The 19,511-nt window shown below is 40.7% G+C and overlaps 1 protein-coding gene across 2 annotated transcripts in view; it reads left to right on the top strand.

Moving 5' to 3' along the window:
* Positions 1-19,511, top strand: part of ATG7 (autophagy related 7) — a 228,795-nt gene that overhangs the window by 149,407 nt on the left and 59,877 nt on the right. Inside the window, exon 19 of one of the 2 annotated variants that reach the window (XM_023749659.1) lies at positions 5,663-5,755. The exons of the other annotated variant lie outside the window; for it this stretch is intronic. Coding sequence (XP_023605427.1) covers positions 5,663-5,737 — 75 coding nt within the window. The 3' untranslated portion in view covers positions 5,738-5,755. Of the gene's footprint in view, positions 1-5,662; positions 5,756-19,511 lie in introns of those variants that run through there. 2 annotated transcript variants of the gene reach the window in all.

Here is a 19,511-nt window from a genome sequence, read left to right as displayed (position 1 = left end):
GTCCAATCCCCATATTCAAAATACAGCTGCTTACTAGCTGTATAGCCTTGGGCAAGTTGCAGAATCATCATAAGACTTAGCCCTTTTACTGTAAATTGGAAATAATAACAACCTTGTTGAGGAACTGTTAGGATTAAATAAGATAATGCATTTAAAGCACTTAACACAGTTACTGGCACATAGTAAGCATTCAGTAAATTGGACATCTGCCATCAATGTCATCATTATAATTATTATTAACAATCACAACTTGAAGTGAGACATATTTATATTGTTTTCACACTAGTCTTATGTCATATGGTATAAAAGGATGTTTTCATTAAAGAATTTAATAAATTTATTTTTAATAACAGAGAGAAATGATTGACCATAGAGAAAGATAATTTATTTATCAAATCAATCCATGAAAACCTAAATAATTCTTTTTATGTAAAAAGACACTTCCTGAAAGTTCTAGAACTATGTGGAAACCTGTTTTATTAGGATGAGCCTATAGTATGTCTTCCTTCCCTGGTAGTATGTTTGACTTTTTTAAGAATAAAAAAGCCAGGGATATGAAGCAGGGGAGATAACTGGAAGGTCTCCAGGTAGCTTTAAGATCTCTCAGTGCATTAGAACCCATGTAGGGTCTATTCATAGCTTTGCTTTCTGGACTGTATTCTAGAAGTTAGTACATTCTTTTCATTTGTGTCTTTCACAGAGGGCAGTAAAATTGAGTTCTGATTATATTTAGGGCATCTGGATTCTAGTCAGTGTTTCTGGCTCCGTTTTAGAACCTACAGCCTGTGGCTTATTCCTAATGTGGAAAATGGAATAATCCCCCAGGCACGAGAAGAAGAACTCCAGCTCTGAGGCTGCCGTTACTATAGCGAGACGCCGCAGCAGACATCACAAGACTTGTTATACAAGGAAACATGATTACAGTGGATTAGAGAAACTTGCCAGGGCCTTGAAGGATTTATTACTTTTTGAATTCTGAATGAGACATAAATAGGTTTTCCCCTCTTGATTTTGGACCCCATACGGAGAAGGTGAGAAAATTCTTCAGCAAATTCTAGAATGTTTAAGCTGCTAAAGATGGTTTGGGTATTGTGTCCAAATCACATTGCAAAGGGCATGAATACTTGCTTGGCAGAGATGCAAAACAGTCACTCCTTTCTGTCTCTACTGCCAAGTTAGTTACTGCCTTGTCTCCCAGTGGGAGAAAAATGGAGCTCCTTGGGAGTCTTCTGGAAGGCAGCATTGTGTAATGGAAAAGGCAATGCACTTGGAGGCAGAAGGCCTGGATTTCACCTTTCGCCCTGTGATTTTTCAACAGGTTACTTAAACTCTGAGCTTTAATGTCCTTTTATGAAATATGCTAGTATAGACAGTAATTTCCATCTCAGAAGGTGGCATTCAGGATTAAAGTGTGTTAAATATCATGTGCAGAATTTCAAATGGTAGTTGCATTAGCATCAAAATGGCAGCCTATAACACACTCATTTGATTTCATAGATCTAAGTATTTCGCTGATGTCCTAAAGGGAGGAGCTTTTAAAAATAATGATGGTCTCTCATCTTACCTATTCTCCAGATTCTCTGATTTCTCTGGAAACTGAATAGATTGTATGGGATGGTGGTTACAAACAACTTTGGACTCAGACAGACCTGAGTTTAAACTCAGTGCTTACTGGCTATGTAGCCTTGAATAACTCACCTGACCTCTGTTATCCTGTTTCCTCATGTGTAAAATTGATATAAAAATAGTACCTCAACCATTCTTTATTTCTTTATTTGCCTTCTTTTATTTTCGTTAAGGCACTTATCACAGTCTGAAATTATTTATTTGTGTATATTTTTGTCTCCTACTCCAGCCCCACTCAAAATAATCCCCATAAGGGTAAAGACTTTATGTCTTGTTTACCACTTTATATCTTGCCTAAGATAGTGACTCATACATTGTTGTTATTTATTCTTTTAACCTTTTACTTCTATTTTTAAAAATTCCCCTCCCAGTGCCATTGCTAAATTTATATACAGTAGCTGACTAAGAAACTGGGCAGAGATGTTTTGCCTTTGGAAATACCTGTTGTTCTTACAGTTGAGTTTCTATTTCCTAAAGATGCTTATTCAGTCTTTCATGGCACAATTTGGCTTGTGACATCAGAAGATTGACAAGCAAAAGTCTGATTCAGGGATTCAGCTAGGAAAGTGTGTGACTTTGAGCCTGGCTCACCCTTTGAGGGATGTCTGGACAAGGCTCAAAAAGATCTTGGATTTCAATTTATCTAGGAAGGTATTTAGCAAATTATTTTTAACCGTTTTGATTTGTTACAGATCATGCAAGGAATGTGCAGTCTCTGCATAAGTACAAAATGAGAATGGAAGAACTAAGTGGAGCTGAGCAGGAGAGAACAGGCTTCCATTCCCCTTCCTGGGGAGGGTGGGGCACCTGGTGGCTTTCCCCAAGTCCTAGACTATGCCTGTCCCTCTCTTCACCTTCTTCTCCCAGAACATCCTCTTGGACTTTTGCTTACTTTACACCTTTGGAAATCACTAAGATTCCAGGATTTTCCACAGCCACTCAGAGTTAGACACTGCAGACAGATAAATGTTTGGCCTCTCAGTTTCACATTAGTCATTATCCCTTTCCCTGCAAAGAGTTGGCACTCAAAACAATGAACTGTGTCATGGAGAAAATTGAGCCCTAAGAGGAGGAACTCTTGACTCTCCTACTTCTTCTCTCAAGCCCTGTAAATTCTTCCTTTGAATTCCTGTAGGACCAAGATGGGCTTGGGAATTGAGGTAGAAATGATTGGTGAACACCTAGGGGTTGTGTATAAAATTTTGCATTTATGCGTATTCTGGGGGTGGGGTGGGGGGCTCGGTGTCATGAAATTCTCAAAAGATATCATCTTTGGTCTAAAATAGGGTTAGAGCTACTGCCCTAAGTGGACCTAACATGTTTTTATAGTGTTTGCAAACTCTGCAGATTTACCCCCTGGCACCCAAAGATCTATGTGGGTGGGTTAAGGATGGAAATGCTGAAACAATGTACAGCTGCCCAATCTTGTTGGGTTTTTGCATTATGGTTCTCTCATCTCTTACTGAGTTTGCTCATTTACACAAACAATTAAGCCAGGTCCATTAGTAACCAGGTCCTGACTTGTCAACAGAGGGCTTGGTTGAAGAGGGTAGTACAAAATTCTATAAGTAAGATACCTTTATAGATTTGGGTTTAAGAATAAAATAAAACCACATCACCAACAAGTCTACCTATTAGTCCACTGACTTTCTTCCTTCAGTCACACAACATTCCCCAGCCATTCTCATACTCTTAGAGAAAGAGTGATAATACATTTGACCTTGTCACCTGACAGGTGAAGGATGAGAGTTGTTTTTCTGCACCTGGGAGCATTAACGTGCCTCTCCTTGTCCAGCACCAATCACTGAAGCCTGACTGAATTTCATATACGCCTTCAGAAATAGTGCACTTGTATTAGTCCATGTGCTTTAAAGACTCAGTAAAGAGCTTCTGCTTTGCACTTACAACAAAATTCAATTAACAGAAAGATCTGGAAAACCCTGGCAAGTGAAAAGGAGCTCTTGATGAGAGTGTGTCTTTGTTTCTTAACAAAGTGAGAAGTGCAACTCACTTCATCTTCAGCAGAAGTATGGCAGCTTCTATTTATTGGGTGTTCATTATGTGCCAGGCTCTGTGCAGAGTGCTCATGAAATTTGTCTTATTTCATTCTTATCCTGGGGTAAATGTCAGTATTCCCATCTTATAGGTGAGCAAGTTGAGGTTCAGAGAAATATAGTCAGTGATCATATCTAAAAACACATATAGGATGCCAAAAAAGTGTAGGGGGACTAAAGGGGTTCACCAGCTGATATGGAGCATAGGCCTTCTTCCCTAAAGCCAAGCCATGAGGGTGAATGAGATTTAGAGTGGGGGGAGAATTTAGGATGGAGGAGCTGAAATCCAGAGTCTGAAGAAACACAGGCATTTATTCCCCTCTACCCATATTACTCTTACTCAGTCTTTGTCCTTTAGGATGCTAATGATCTTCTTGACTGGAATTCCCATATTACTCTTACTCAGTCTTTGTCCTTTAGGATGCTAATGATCTTCTTGACTGGAATTCTCAAGTCATCTGCATGGAGTTAGCCTTCAGTGCTTTTCAAGTTAGAATTGTAGACACATGCCTCCTACTCTGGTCTGGCTTTTCTCTATCAAAGTCCCTACAGCCATTTCCCATTGATGATCGCAGGCCCCAGTGAGTCCTGCCTTCAGTCTCTGTCCCCTCCAAACCACCCCCACAATGGCCATCAGGCTTCCCTTTCTAACACGCAAATCTGAGCACATTACTCCTTTAGGATTAAACTCTATAAGATTACTTATTGTATCAGTCAAACTCTTTTAGTTGGAAGTTAAATACTAACTCAGAGATTTAAGCAAACATGGGGATTTATTTGTTCAAGTAACTGAAAAATTCATGAACAGCTCTAGCCTTAGGCATCACTAGATCTAAGTGTTCAGAAACTATCAATGGTGACCTTCCTGTCACCTTCTCTTGCCTGGCTTTTTTCTGCATTGCTTTATTCTTAGCTCATCTCCGGCCTCATGATAGCAACATGGCACTGGTAGCTCTAGGCTTACATTCCCAGGCTTAGCAACTCCCCTGGCAAGAGAGCCTTGTTCCCAATGGTGTTAACTAACATCCTGCTTTAGTGGTCACTAGTGACCCAATGATGGTCGGGGTACAGGGGTAATTTCATTGGTTAGATCTGGGATATGTACCCATCTCTAGTGACAATGAGGTGAAAAGACCACCTAAATCACAAGGCCTGAGAGTCAAAGATAAATTGGTGAAAATTTAGAAAACTGGTGTAATTGTCATAAGGATAATGAACAAACAGAATGGCAAATATCCACTATGCTTACCTTTCCTTTCTTTTTTGACTCTATTTCTGTTATTTCCTAGGGCTTGGTGTTTGACCCCGAGCAGGTGGTTTGTCTTGTCCTTTTTCTGTAAATATATCTTCCTCTTCCCCTTTGTGATTGGTCCCTCAGCGCAGCTCCAGTGTTTATGTTAGCGCTGTGGAATGCCAAAAGGAATGATTTGAACACAACAGTTTTTCCTGATGACTTGCATTTCTTGATAAGATCAAGAAATCAGTAAATTCCATTGTTGTTTTTTTGTTTGTTTGCTTTTTAATCCTGCCATGAGGTCTCTAATACTGTGTAGATTTAAAACAAATACTGTTCTTAGGAACATACTTTCCCTTTCCTTTCCTTTTGTAGTTAAGCAATGATTTTTGATATTCAGTGACTTTCTGATATTCAGCCCTGACTACCACTTCTCACTGTAATCATTAAATGTCATTGTTTGCATCTTTTTTATGTGTGGAATAATAAGAAAACATTATAGCACTTTGGGCCTTGTATTATTTTTTCCAGTTGATAGTTTGGGTTTTTCCCGCCACTCTTTATTATGCTTGTTTCCTGGCATGCTTTCCAACCTAATTTGACCGTCACCTAGTGAGTATTTTTTGAGCTCCTACCACCTATCCAGGAAGGAAATTGTAATTTGTTGAGTACCTATTTCTTATTAAATACATCAAAAGGCCTTTTATGTAAATCATCCCATTTATTTCCCGTGTCATTATCTTAAAAGATGTGGAAATTAAGGCTGAAAGAGGATAAATTATTCACCAAATGTCCTGATGGAAGACCTGGGATTCAATTCTGAGTCTGCTAAACTTCAAAGCCCTTTCTCTAAGAATTAGGGTTGGAACCCTAAGATCCTGGAAAACCATGAGTACCATTTCTGACCTGAGGTCAAAGGGCTAGGACTAACTAACACATTTGAAACAATGACAGTGACTTTAAGGTAAGGTCATTTCTTTTTTTCTTTTTTTCTCATTAAACTTTATTTTAATGGGTCTCAAAATTCTGAAACAGATATTTGGTCAAGTTGTTTCTATCAGAAAGTACTAATTTTAAATACTAATAACTTAACACCTTTCGTACCGCTTACGAGCTTTCTCGTGTTTCGCGCGCCATCTGTTAAGGACCGCTCACGAGTTTTCTCGTTTTTCATGCACCATCTGTTATGGACCTTAGATGTCAACACACTGTCTTGTCCACATCGAATGAAGCGATCTCATTGGTGGAAACCGTGCAGGTCAATCTGCGAAAAACTATATAATTGCACGAACCCATAAAGCATTGCAGTTACATTGTATTTTGGTCATTCGAATAGTCTTCGTCTTCAAGTTCCTGGCGCTTTTAGAAAATGTTTTACGCAGTATCATACGTTAAAAAAGTACTAGGAACTTTAATTGTTTAATTGTTTTTGTAAATAAAAATGTTATAATTATTGAAAAACAACACCTAAAGTGCATTATGATCTGTAGTTATGATGATTTAAATAACGTGCAGTTTGCCCAAAAACGTGCGGTCCCTGGCATATGTCTTAGAGATTTCTTTGCGGTACGAAATGTGTTAAAAAAAACTGCCACACACACACACACACACACACACACAAAATGGTCCACAAAACATTCTCCTTTCCTTCTGAAGGTTTTACAATGCATTATCATTAACTAGTCTTTTACTATTAAACTTAAATGGCCGATTGAGACAAACAGTTCTGAGACTGTTCTGAGACCATTCTTCCACCACTGATTACGACTGGGGTGGCAGGTATTGGGGATAATATGCATTTAATTTAGCCTTCTGAGCTTTCTAGGCAGACTTGGTGACTTTTACAGCTCCAGCTGCCTTCCTGTCCACTGTTTTGATGACACCCACAGCAACTGTCTCATGTAACAAACAATAAGATAGCCCAGGGAGGAGAGTCAGAGAAGTTCTCAACACACATGGGCTTGCCAGAAACCATATCTACGATGGCAACATCACCAGATTTCAAAAACTTTGCCATCTTCCAGCTTTTTCCCAGAATGAAGGTCAATCTTCTCCTTCAGTTCAGCAAATTTGCAATTAATGTGAGCTGTGTGACAATCCAGTACCGGTGCATAGTCAGCACTGATTTGGCCTGGATGGCTCAGGATAATCACCTGAGCTACTTCCATTGGTAGGTCATTTTTGCAGTCACTAGCCACATTGCCAAAATGAACATCTTTGACAGACAAGTTCTTGACATTGAAGCCCACATTGTCCCCAGAAGAGTTTCACTGAAAGCTTCATGTGCATTTCAGCAGACTTTACTTCAGTTGTAACTAGAGCAAAGGTGACCACCATGCCGGGTTTGAGAACATCAGTCTCCACTCAGCCCACAGAGACAGGACCCATACCACCAATTCCAGAGACATTCTGGAGTGGCAGATGCAGGGGCTTGTCAGTTGAACAAGTTGGTGGCAGAATGCCATCCAGAGCTTCAAGCCGTGTGGTTCCACTGGCATTGCCATCTTCACGGGTGACTTGCCATCCCTTGAACCACGGCATGTTAGCACTTGGCTCCAGCATGTTGTCGCCATTCCAAACAGAAATTGTCAGGGTTGTAGCCAATTTTCTTAATGTAGGTGCTGACTTCTTAAATAATTTCCTTATATCTCTTCTGGCTGTAGGACAGCTCATTGGAATCCATTTTGTTAACACCAGCAATCAGTTGTTTCACATTTATTGTGTAAGCCAGAAGGGCATGCCCTCAGGTCTGCCCATTCTCAAAGACACCTACTTCAAGTTCACCAGCACCAGCAGCAAGAATCAGGACAGCACAGTCAGTCTGAGATGTGCTTGTAATCATGTTTTTTATATGAAGTCTCTGGGTCTTGGGGCATCAATAATGGTCACATAATACTTGCTGGTCTCAAATTTCCACAGGAAGATATCAGTGGTGATACCACGTTTACATTCATCTTTTAGTTTATCCAAGACCCAGGCATACTTAAAGACCTTCCCCATCTCAGCAGCCTCCTTTTTTAAAAATAATTATTTAATCCTCACCTGAGGAGTGAGGAAATGTATCCTATTGATTTTTAGAAAGGGTGGATGGGAGAAGATAAGGGGGACAGAAAGAGAGAAAGGAGTGAAAGACGGGGGGGGGGGGGAGAAGGAAAGAGAAAGGAAAAAAAAGAAATGAAAGAAAGAAAGAAAAAAGGAAGGGAGGGAGGGAGGGAAAGGAGAGAAATGAAAGAAATGAAAGGAGGGAGGGAGGAATATCTTGCACATGTCCTAACCAGGGCTGGGGATAGAACCTGCAACCCAGGCTGCTGGGGTCCAACCCCAACAGGTCCAGGGGTCCCCAAAGGTGTGGATGGAGTCGGCGAAGAAGGAATGACACGGAGACAGCCTTCAGTGATCGGCAGCCTAGCCAGGATCTCTAGCCAGGAACTCCAGCCAAGTTCTGGTCGGGATCTCCAGCGAAGTTCTGGTTAGGATCTGATCAGGATCTGATGAGGATCTGATGTTTATTGTCTTGTTACATCTGTATTTATACCAGTCGATTTTAATCCTATGAATTTCTATTGCAAAGGTTAGGGCGTTTCTTATCTCCATTCCAGGGAGTAAAGATTATGTAGCTTAAGCGTGATTGTTTGTAGTTAAAGTGATTAACTACCCGCCTGGCACTTAGTTAAGGGGTTGTATCCCCTCCCTAACCTCAGGGAAAAATTCCCACCTGGGGAAACAACCTTTCTTGGAGAGGTGACCTTGGTTAAAACACATGGCGCTAAGGAGAGCAAACATATTAAGAACAATATGCTATATATGCCAGGTCCCTTGAAACATATGCTGTGCAGATGTTTCTTTCCTGCAGCAACTGTGTCAAGCAGCAAGGATGGACCGGCTTCCGGCACCAGGCATGTGCCCCTGACTAGGAATCAAATCTGCAACCCTCCAGTGTGTGGGCTCACATTTAATCACTGAGCCACAGACCAGGGCCTTCTCAAATTTTTTGATTCTTTTTTGTTAATCCCACAACATTTGTAGATCAGATGTCCAGTAGTGGTAGACTTGCCGGAATCTACTTGTTCAGTGACCATAATATTGATATGAATCTTTTCCTTTCCCCATTTTGGCTTTGATTTAGTGATGGTTTTCACGACACTTGTGTTCTGGCAGCAAACCTGTTGCAAAAAGCAAGATAAGGTCGTTTCTAAGTGCTCTGTGAGATAGTATAGTTTATGGTGCTATTCAAGTTCATAAAATGATGAATACTGTCTCCAAATCCAACTCTATTTCTATTTGAACTTGACTGGGAATATATATATATATAAATATTAAGAGTTTATTTTAAATGTAACTCATACAGTTTCGCTGTATACTAATTCACTATTTTGATTACTTTGTGCTGTGAATTTAGACATTTATGTCTCCTCACACTTCTGTTGAATCCAGAAACATTGGTGAGCCCTAAATATCTTTACATATATTCATCCTCATGCCCACTGTCTTTTAGGTTCCATGTGCTCCTTGATAAGCACAGGCCAGTTATGAGCTCTTTATGGTACATATCATCTGGCAAGATGGTGGCCAAAGAAAGATTTTTATCTGTACCCTGGATATCTGCCACTTGGTTGAGTTCATTGCAGTTCAGTTCAGCTCCAGCTTACTGAATTGCCTGGTCAGTGACAGCCAGTGCACAAGGCTCTGTGGGCAATACAGCATATATTCATTAAGACACTTTCAGCTAGTGATGAGCACAGTGATGAAAACAAAACAGGATGCTGGGATAGAATGAATTGGTGTGGGGCATGGAGGAACAGAGAATAGAGGTCAGGACTTAGACAATTTAGACTGGCAAGTCAGTGAAGGTGGCTTCTGAGCTAAGACCTGAATACCGAGAAGGGAATCAGACATGTGAGGATCGGGGGAAAGAGCCTGTAGTCAGAAGGAGCATCCTATGCAAAGACATAAGCTGGAAACAGGCTTGTTTAGTTTAAGAAATGGGGGAAATGTTGCCAGCATGGCGAAAGCACAGTGAGTTAGAGGGAGAGTGGTAGGAAATGAGGTAGGAGACACAGGCAGGAAGCTATGTGGGCTCTGTTAGCCATGAGAACAGCTTGTGTTGTGTGTTTTTTGTTTTGTTTTTTACTTAATTTTTATTGTTGATACTATTACAGATGTCCCTCTTTTTTCCTCCCATAGCTCCCCTCCACCCGGTTCCCACCCCATCCCAGGCTCTGGCCACCCTATTGTCTGTGTCCATAGGTAATACATACATGCATATAATATATTTAATCTCTTCCCACACCCCTCCCCACACACTCTTTTCCCTCTGAGAGTCATCAGTCTGTTCCATTTCCATGCCCCTGATTCTATTCCATTCACCAGGTTATTCGTCAGATTTTTTATTCATTTGATTTTTAGACTTGTTGATAGATATGTATTTGTTGTCACTTTGTTAGTCATATTTTTTATCTTTATCTTTTTCTTCTTCTTCCTCTTCTGAAAGAATACCCTTCAGCATTTCATATAATACTGGTTTGGTGGTGATGAACTCCCTTTAGCTTTTTCTTGTCTGTGAAGCTCTTTATCTGACCTTCAATTCTAAATGATAGCTTTGCTGGGTAGAGTATTCTTGGTTGTAGGTTCTTGCTATTCATCACTTTGAATATTTCTTGCCACTCCCTTCTGGCCTGTATAGTTTCTGTTGAGAAATCAGCTGACAGTCATATGGGCACTCCTTTGTAGGTAACTGTTTTTCTCTTGCTGTTTTTAAGATTCTCTCTGTCTTTTGCCCTTGGCATTTTAATTATGATGTGGTGTGGTCCTCTTTGGATTCCTCTTGTTTGGGATTCTCTGTACTTCTTGGACTTGTAAGTCTATTTCTTTCACCAGGTAAGGGAAATTTTCTGTCATTATTTCTTCAAATAGGTTTTCAATATCTTGCTCTCTCTCTTCTTCTGGCACCCCCATAATTCAGATGTTGTTATGACTGAAGTTGTCCCAGAGGCTCCTTACACTACCTTCATATTTTTGGATTCTTTTTTCTTTTTGCTCTTCTGGTTGGATGTTTTTTGCTTCCTTGTATTTCAAATCATTGATTTGATTCTTGGGATCCTCTAATCTAATGTTGAATCCCTGTATATTATTCTTTATTCCAGTCAGTATATGCTTAATTTCTGACTGGTCCTTTTCCTTTTTTTTTTTTTTTTTTTGGCATTCTCATTAAGATCCTTGGAAGTCTCACTAAGTTCCTCAGAGGTTTTTAGAACATTCTTGAGTAACCTTATAACCATGGTTTTGAACTCTATATCCAGAACTCTTTCTTCCATTTCTTTCATTTGTGACATGTTTCTTTGTCTCTGCATTTTGGCTGCTTCCCTGTGTTTGTTTCTATGTACTGGGTAGCTGCTAAGTCTCCTTGAGTTGATAGAGTGGCCTTGTGTGGTAGGTGTCCTATAGGGCCCAATGGCTCAACCTCCCTAATCACCTGAGGTGGACACTCTTGGTGCATCCCTTTGTGGGCTGTGTGCACAGTTTTGTTGTAGTTGAGCCTTGATTGCTGTTGGTGTCACTGGGAGGAATTGACCTCCAGGCCAATTGGCTGTGGGGACCAGCTGTGACTTACAGTGGGAGAGCTGCTGTGCAGGAGACACCTTTATGGAGCAGGACTTGCTTCAGTGGGGCTTTGGTGCTCACTGAGTCTGCCCCTTGAGTGTGTCGCTTATGGATGTGAAGAGTTGTAATCTGGTATGGTCTCACACTGGCCAATGGGTACACTGGCTCTTGGTCTCCAGGGAGGTGCAAAGTCAGCCACTGCCTGGGGCCATCCAGCAGAAGCTGCAGAGAGATCTGCAGATTCCTCCTCTTTGTATCGGGTTTGGAAGTGCCCAGACGAGGCCCAGCTGTGAAGCAAGGCAGGTTGGTGCTGGTGCCGGTTTTGGGGTCCTTTTATTGATAGGTTTGGGGCTCCCTGACTTAGCTGCAGCTTGTTTAACAGAGTTTTAGCCTGAGAAAGGACAGACTGTTCATATGCAAAAGCCAATGCACACAGCTTGGGTGGGGTTATAAATTGGGTAGGGTGGGGGTCTCAGGGAATCACCAGGGCCAAGCAAACAGAAATGGCTGCCAGTCATCCCTGCACTGGGGAGGTCCCAGCACAGGAACAATGACCGCTGCGAGCACCTCCATCTGGAAGAAAGCCACCCCCAAGTTCCTGCCCAATGCCAGACAGTCCAGTTTCTCCCCATATGTGTCTGTGTCCCCCAGAGCCTCACCCGGCCGGCACTGGAGCTCAGAGGAAGTGGGAGCTTGTAAATTCAGTTCGTGGTGCTGGCCTTTTAAGAGGAGCAGCTGGGTCTCCAGCAGCCTGTGTGTCACTCAGCCCCAATAGACACTGGTTTTTACAGTCCATAGTTCTTATAGGCCCGTGGGGACTTCTTTTCCCAGCTCTGAGACCTTGGGCTAGGGGTCTGGTGTGGGGTTGGGATCCCTCCCTCCTCCAGGCAGCCTCCGCAGAGGCGATCTCCCTCCCAATTAAAAAAGTGGCACACCCAGTGCCGGACCAGCCCATTCCTCACCTCCGCATCTCCTACCAGTCTCAGTGTGCTTTCTTCTTTACCTCTCTAATTGTAGTACTTCCACTCAGCCAGCTTTCCCGCAGTTCTAGATGATAGTTGTTTTGTATTTTAGTTGTAATTTTGATGTGGTTGTGGGAGGCAGCAAGTACAGGTGTTTACCTATGCCACCATCTTGGTTCTCTGCCTTGTGTTTTAAGCAGGAGAGTGACAGGGAGTGATTCACATTTTTTAAAAGTCTTGGCTGCTATGTAGGGAAAGGATTGGGGTATAGGAAGGTAGAAAGAGCCCAGCCAGCGTGGCTCAGTGGTTGAGCATCCACTCATGAACCAGGAGGTCACAGTTCAATTCCCAATCAGGACATGTGCCCAGGTTGTGGCTCGATCCCCAGTGGGGGGCATGCAGGAGGCAGCCAGTCAATGGTTTTCATCATTGATGTTTCTCTCTCCCTCTCCCTTCCTCTCTAAAATCAACAAATACGTTTTTTGTTTTTTTGTTTTTAAAAAGAAAGGTAGAAACAAAGTGTTTGGGGTGAGTAGCTGAGCAAGGTAAGCTATATTGTTGTAATTAATGACTTTATTATATACCTAGGTTACGAATTTGAATTTAGATTTTCTCCTAAAGGCAGTGATGTTTGTTAATAATAGCTCCCACTTATTGTACACTTACCAGTGCCAGGCATATGGCTTTATATCTATTTCTCTTCAAGTACACACACACACACACTTAGACACTCTCTCACAAGCTGTGTTTATTATTATTATTATAAATATGTTTTTATTCATTTTAGAGAGAGAGAGAGATAGAAACAGCAATGATGAGAGAGAATTATCGATCAGCTGCCTCCTACATGCCCCCTACTGGAGATCAAGCCTGCAACCTGGGCATGTGCCCTGACCAGGAATCAAACCGTGACCTCCTGGTTTGTGGGTCGATGCTCAACCACTGAGCCATACCTGCCAGTCTACTATTGACATCAGCTTTTGCAGAGGAGAAAACTGAGGTGGAGAGAGCATAGGTACTGACAGCTAGTTGGTGAGAAAGGGAACAGGAATGGCATGATTCCAGGTGCCAAACTCCAAGAAGGGAAAACTGGTCAGAAAGCACATGGAAGGTCACTGGAGTTTGGCAGTGACTGAGATGCAAAGGAGAGGAGCTGGTCCTGCTGACTGGTGAATAGAGCCTGTGCTAGAACACATTATCAAAGGGTAGTCCGCACTGTGTGTAAACCACTGGAGTAAATACTACAGAGACTTTGATAAAACAGAGACTGATGCTGTTACCCCTGGCAATTTACAGACCAGGGGGTGATTAGGAATACTTTTAACACAAACTAAAACCAGGAACTTCCTGAAGGAGAACTTACTGATACCCTTAACTTAAAATGTCAGAAAAGGCCCTGGTGTCGTAATTTAATTCCTATAACTTCCCCTAGGTTAGTTTTAACCTAAAATGGTTTTAGAACATCTGTCCTGATCTGTCCTGTGTCTTGTACCCCAGATAAGCAGGTGGGTTTTTTTTTAACCCAGTTAATCTGTGTCTCTGTTACACACACATGAACACACACACTAACATCCTGGGAACTGGATATTCTAGGGCATCTCAAGAGCCCAGGGTAGTTTGTTGTGCCTGAATGTTCACATTAGGACAAAAAACAATCCCCAGGTGTGATTTTGTTTCCCTCAGACGCTCAGGGTCTTTTCACTGCCCCGAGACATCATCATGACTTCCCAAGGACGGGGTGTTTCTTGTGTGCACAGAAACCACAGCGTGCATTTCCCTCAGCCCTCACCAGGGTTGGGTCCTGCTCCTTTGTCCCTGAAGTATTGGAAAAGCTGATGGGCCTAAATTTGTTCTCATCTATAGGAACCATTCTTGGTTTCCTTTTTGCTTTTCCTTCTTATTCTTCCTCAAGAGGACTGACTGTTGTTTTTCGTTTTCTCTCAGCATTCACTCTAGCACCCTGAGGTACTGTGTTTATGGTTGGCCAGGCTACATATCAGTTCATAGAAAATGGCTGCAATTCTAGGACTTGCCGTCTTGATTTGTTAGCCAAATACTCCATGTACCAGCAGTGGCGGTAGCTGCCAGTTGATCTGAGTTTTATGTGGTGACATTATTGTTTTGGTGTATTTTTCCCTCCTCAAATAAGAAACTACTGTTTGCTAGAGCCGAGATCATCAAAACCATTTCAGTTAAGACTTTGTGTGATAATATAATGAAACCTCCCAAAGATATAAGCCTGACTTAGTGAAATGAGGACAAAAAATAAATAGGGTCAGTACAGAAGAAATATTACTGGTACCAGGTAGATTGAATGGAAAATCACTCACTTTCAATGATATTATAGAAATGAAATAAAATTCTGTTCTCTTTCATTATTTTAGCTGAGTATTCTTGTCCAAAATGAAAATCAGATGTTTTTCTTCTTGTTCATTTTTTTCCAAAGTCAATGGTTACAAACACTTACTTAATATAATTTACTGGACCTTTTTTCTAAAGGAACATTTACATTACTTTCTTTTATGCATGCAGTAACTTTTGATCAAAACATGACTCCACTCCCTTGTTTAATGTTGAGCATCTGGATTAAAGGCTTCTTTTAATCTTAAATACAGATTATGGCTCTCTTTCCCTTTAAGCAAACCACCATAAAACTTTGGCCCCTTTCCAGATTTCTTCATTAAAGCTCTCTTTATTATAGTGTTTTCGGATGGCAGTCATTAAATGATTGTTATGCACAATGGGCACTTGATTATAATTATTTAACTGGCAATCAGTTATTGCAGCAATTTGGTGGTGTAATTAAAAGGGAGCATGTTTGTACCTGCCAGCATCTCTGAGATGTTCAGCTCTGGGCTAGGGAAAGAAGCAGAACCTAAACATATGGACAGGAAGAATCAGCACTTCTATGAATGAAGCTTTTCTTTTATTCTTATCCAATCTGGTCCTTGGCGTCTTTTGTCCATAAGGTAGATGAACAATGGTGATTAAATAAGATGTGTTTAAGAATATTTGTGCTACAAACTCCTGAGTCTGTAGATTCCTTCAGTAATGAATGTTGTTTCTCTATATGCTAAGACAAGTGAAATGAGTAGAACTATATTTATATATTTCTGCTTGTCTTAACACAAGCATAGGAGTGTTTTTCCCACTCTGATTTATCAATTTCAGCATTTTTTTCTTGACATATAAATTGAAATGGGATGCCACTAACAAGAAGTTGCTATAAAGGACCTATGATGTTCATTAACATGCACCTGGAAAGCCATTTATCACTAAAGAAGTTAGTAACAATGTGATTCCCAAGTTAAGATGAGAATCATCTATTTCAGTTGTAAATTACAAAGTCCTGATTCTTACCAACCATAGCAGAGGAAATTTCTTGGTTATATAGCTAGAATGTTATTGGAACTGCTTATAGGATTAAAGGAAGAGCTGCAGGAACCAGGGATCAGGGTTAGGAACTGGGATTGAGTCTCTCCAAGACTCATTTTTTGTCTGTCTCTTGGCTGAGCCTGCCCATGTTTGGCTTCATTCTGAGGGATAGGCTTCCAGTCTTCTCTCTGTGGCAGGAAATGTGGCCATTAGAAGCTCCAGATTCCCATCTTCCAGCTGAGCAACTCCAGTAGAAAGCAACATGTGTCTTCCATCTTGCATCAACCAGTCTCAGGGAAAGACTCTGATTGGCCCTACTTGAGTCATACACCCACCCCCTGTACTAATTGCTATTGCCAAAAAAAATGGCACTATATTATTGGCTAAGCCTGGATAACATATTATCCCTGGAGATGGGCTAGAAAATATGGAATCCTGTGGTTAATAGTCCTCTCAGGGACATTGATATGCCCCCATACATGGTACCCCAATAACTGAGGAAAATGCACTGATTATTTTAGAAAATGAATATGAAAATATGAAATAGCCAAATTTTAAAAAAAAATTTTCATTTTTTTTCTCAAAGTGGATCTCTTTCTTTTAAAAATATTCCACCTTTGTAAGACTGAACTATAGAAGTGTCTGAGTTTCAAATGGTTGCCAAACCTCACCTATAGTCATTCTTAATTTCAAAAGACCCCTTACTAGTTTGATCTAAGGGCAGGGTCCTGAAGAGATGGGACAGGCACAGATTACAGATAATTGCTATGGCAGCACAGCTACCACAGCTGCATTATCACCAGGGATTCAGGGTTCAAGGTTAAAGGAGCACAGTGTTCTACTACCTCAGACTATTAAACCACTTACCATAGTTCTGGCTAATAAAATTCTCCATTTCTAGCTTGGTTTAGTTCCATATTTGAATATGTGAGTACAAAGGAAAAACAGCCTACAAAATAGCAGACTTAATAAGCAAAAAGCCTTAAAAGCAAAGGAAAATATTCATTAAAAAATTGAAGATTGAGCCCTAGCTGGTTTGGCTCAGTGGATAGAGCATTGGCCTTTAGACTGAAGGGTCCAGGGTTCGATTCCAGTCAAGGGCACATGCCCAGGTTGGAGGCTTGATCCCCAGTAGGGGGCGTGGAGGCAGCTGATCCATGAATCTCTCTCATCGTTGATGTTTCTATCTCTCCCTCTCCCTTTCTCCCTGAATCAGTAAAAGTTTAAATATATTTTTTTTTTAAATTGAAGATTGAAAAAAAAACCTCCACTACACACACACACACACACGCACACGCACACGCACACGCACACACACTGAATGTAATCTAATCAGTCTTACTTATGGGGAAAGTATGTATCATTCTATTTATTAAGCAAATAAAGAAGACAATTGAAATGTACAAGTTCAAACTTGAATAAAAATAAGTAATTTTCAATTTCCTATTTCTCTTACTAATTCACATTTGTTTTTGTGTTATGTATATATATTTTACAACTGAGATATTTAAGCTCAGGGTAACTTAAATGACTAATTGAATACTACCTGAACTCAGGGGTGGGGAATCAGCTTCTTCAAATCAAACATGTGCTTGTATATTTACACGTACACACTTTTTTGGTTTGTGGATATTGGACACTGCTAGAGGAGTTTCTTGGGAATCTAATCTTCTCAATGGCAAGCTCCTGCATCGCCTTTGCCAGTAGTTAGTTCATATGGACTCAATGCCAATTTTCTTTTCACATATGTGAAATAACAGTTTGGCACATAGCAAACAAAACAGTGACACCATAGAAAAGACTGGTGCTTCTTAAGTGAAAAAAGGCAGATTCAGAACTAATTTTTTCTTTAGGCGAACAAAGTTTAAATTAAATTAAATGTTGTAAGAGATTACAGTATTTGTGTGACTCTCAAGAAGTCAAAGACTGTGGCAATAAAGTATTTTCATTTTATAGAGTTTTTCTTGGAAAAGATGCACACCATATGACAGCAGAGTGCTTAAAACTCAGAGCCTGGTGCCAGCACAAAATCCAAACATCATAAAGCTACTTCCAAAGCCCAGATATTTATTGGTCCCCTCTCTTGGAATAGAGCATCTGTCAACTAGTCCAAGTCTACCAGCTCACATCACCTTCCCAGCCTTGGGTTTTGAGTATGAAGCACCAAATAAGGCATGTTCTCCAGGAAGGAAGGAAAAGCTATTGAACAATTGTCAGATGAGTCAAAAACCACAGACAGCAACACTGTCCCAGTGGACAATTTTTTTCTTCAGGAAAAATTTTTTCTTTAGCCAAAGAAAGTCAAGGGAGGCCAACTAGTGGCCCAGTGGCCATTGATGTGTGCGTTTCTGGTCCCTTGGTCAGTTTTTTTGTTTTGTTTTTAAACCCAGTGACCTTCCCTCTAACAAAGAGTCTACCTTTTAACCCTCTCCACTTAGGGCTGTGTGCCATGGCCATATTAGAAAATTCTAGTGAAGGGGCCATTTGTTCAGACTTTCCATGCTTCAGTGTCCTAGAAGCAGTAAAAAGCCATGTAGTCCTTGTTTATCTCTTTCCCCAACTTCACCCAAAGGGTACTGGGGAGGCCTTTGCCTTCTCTCTAGGCTGCTTCTTTGCACAGAAGACCTCTTAAAGCTCTGCTGACCAGGACTTGAAATTCAGGCTCCTCAGTGAATTTCCATCACAGGGTCACTGCCAAGTCACACAAATCTGTCAAGGAAGGCTTCCTAGGAGAGCACCGAGTCCCTGTCCACTGGGTGACAGCTCAACAACTAGCCTCCAGTGCTGGCTGGCCGGGAGTCTCTTCTTTCCCACTCCCAGCTTTGGACTTCACCACTACCTGCTAATGCATCTAAAGAGAACAAGAGGTCTTGGTCACAACAGATGATTAGAGCTGATGCCAGAAGGGTAAACAAGTCATAAATTACTCTTAATTCTTTTTGGCTATGGATGCTATTAGTCTTTAGTTATGGAAAAATAGACTCCCTTTAATCTTTTTTATTTATATAATATAATAGTTGGTTTTCTTCTATGACCAGAAAGGTCACTTTTCTTCAAGAAGCATTTACTAAGCTTGTGCCCCATGCAAAGTACTGTGTAAGCTGCTACTCAAGCAGATAGGGGAGTTAGTGTTTAATGGAGTTTCAGTTTGGGGATGGAAATGTTCTGGAGGTGGATAGTGGTGAGGATGGCACAACAGTGTGAATGTACTTGATGCCACTGGACCGTACACTTAAACATAATTAAAATGATGGGTTTTGTTCTGTATATTTTATCACAATAAAAAAATTAGGTTTCTTACACATTTTTATAATTATTTGTTATAAGTTTATATGTTCCACATATATCTCATAGCAAAATGTAAGTGTAGTGACTTACCACAAAAACCTAGAATTCTACATTTCTTTTATTTCACATAGCAAGTACTGAGGTCATTATTTCACTGATTTCTCTTATTATTAGAATACTGTATAAAGCTTTACTTAATGATTATTCCCTGTAACAGAAGTAAAAATAGAATCTTAACTAATGAATTGCATAATGCATTCTTGAGTTATTTAGGCCTTAGACTTAAGGTCCATACTGTTTATCTGTTTCCCCAACTTTACCCAAAGGGTACTGGGGAGGCCATTGCCTTCTCTCTAGTGTCCCCAAATGATG

The sequence above is a fragment of the Myotis lucifugus genome, unplaced genomic scaffold, assembly GCF_000147115.1.
Source record: "Myotis lucifugus unplaced genomic scaffold, Myoluc2.0 scaffold_8, whole genome shotgun sequence".
Lineage (NCBI taxonomy): Eukaryota > Metazoa > Chordata > Mammalia > Chiroptera > Vespertilionidae > Myotis > Myotis lucifugus.
This window is presented reverse-complemented; position numbering and strand designations above follow the sequence as displayed.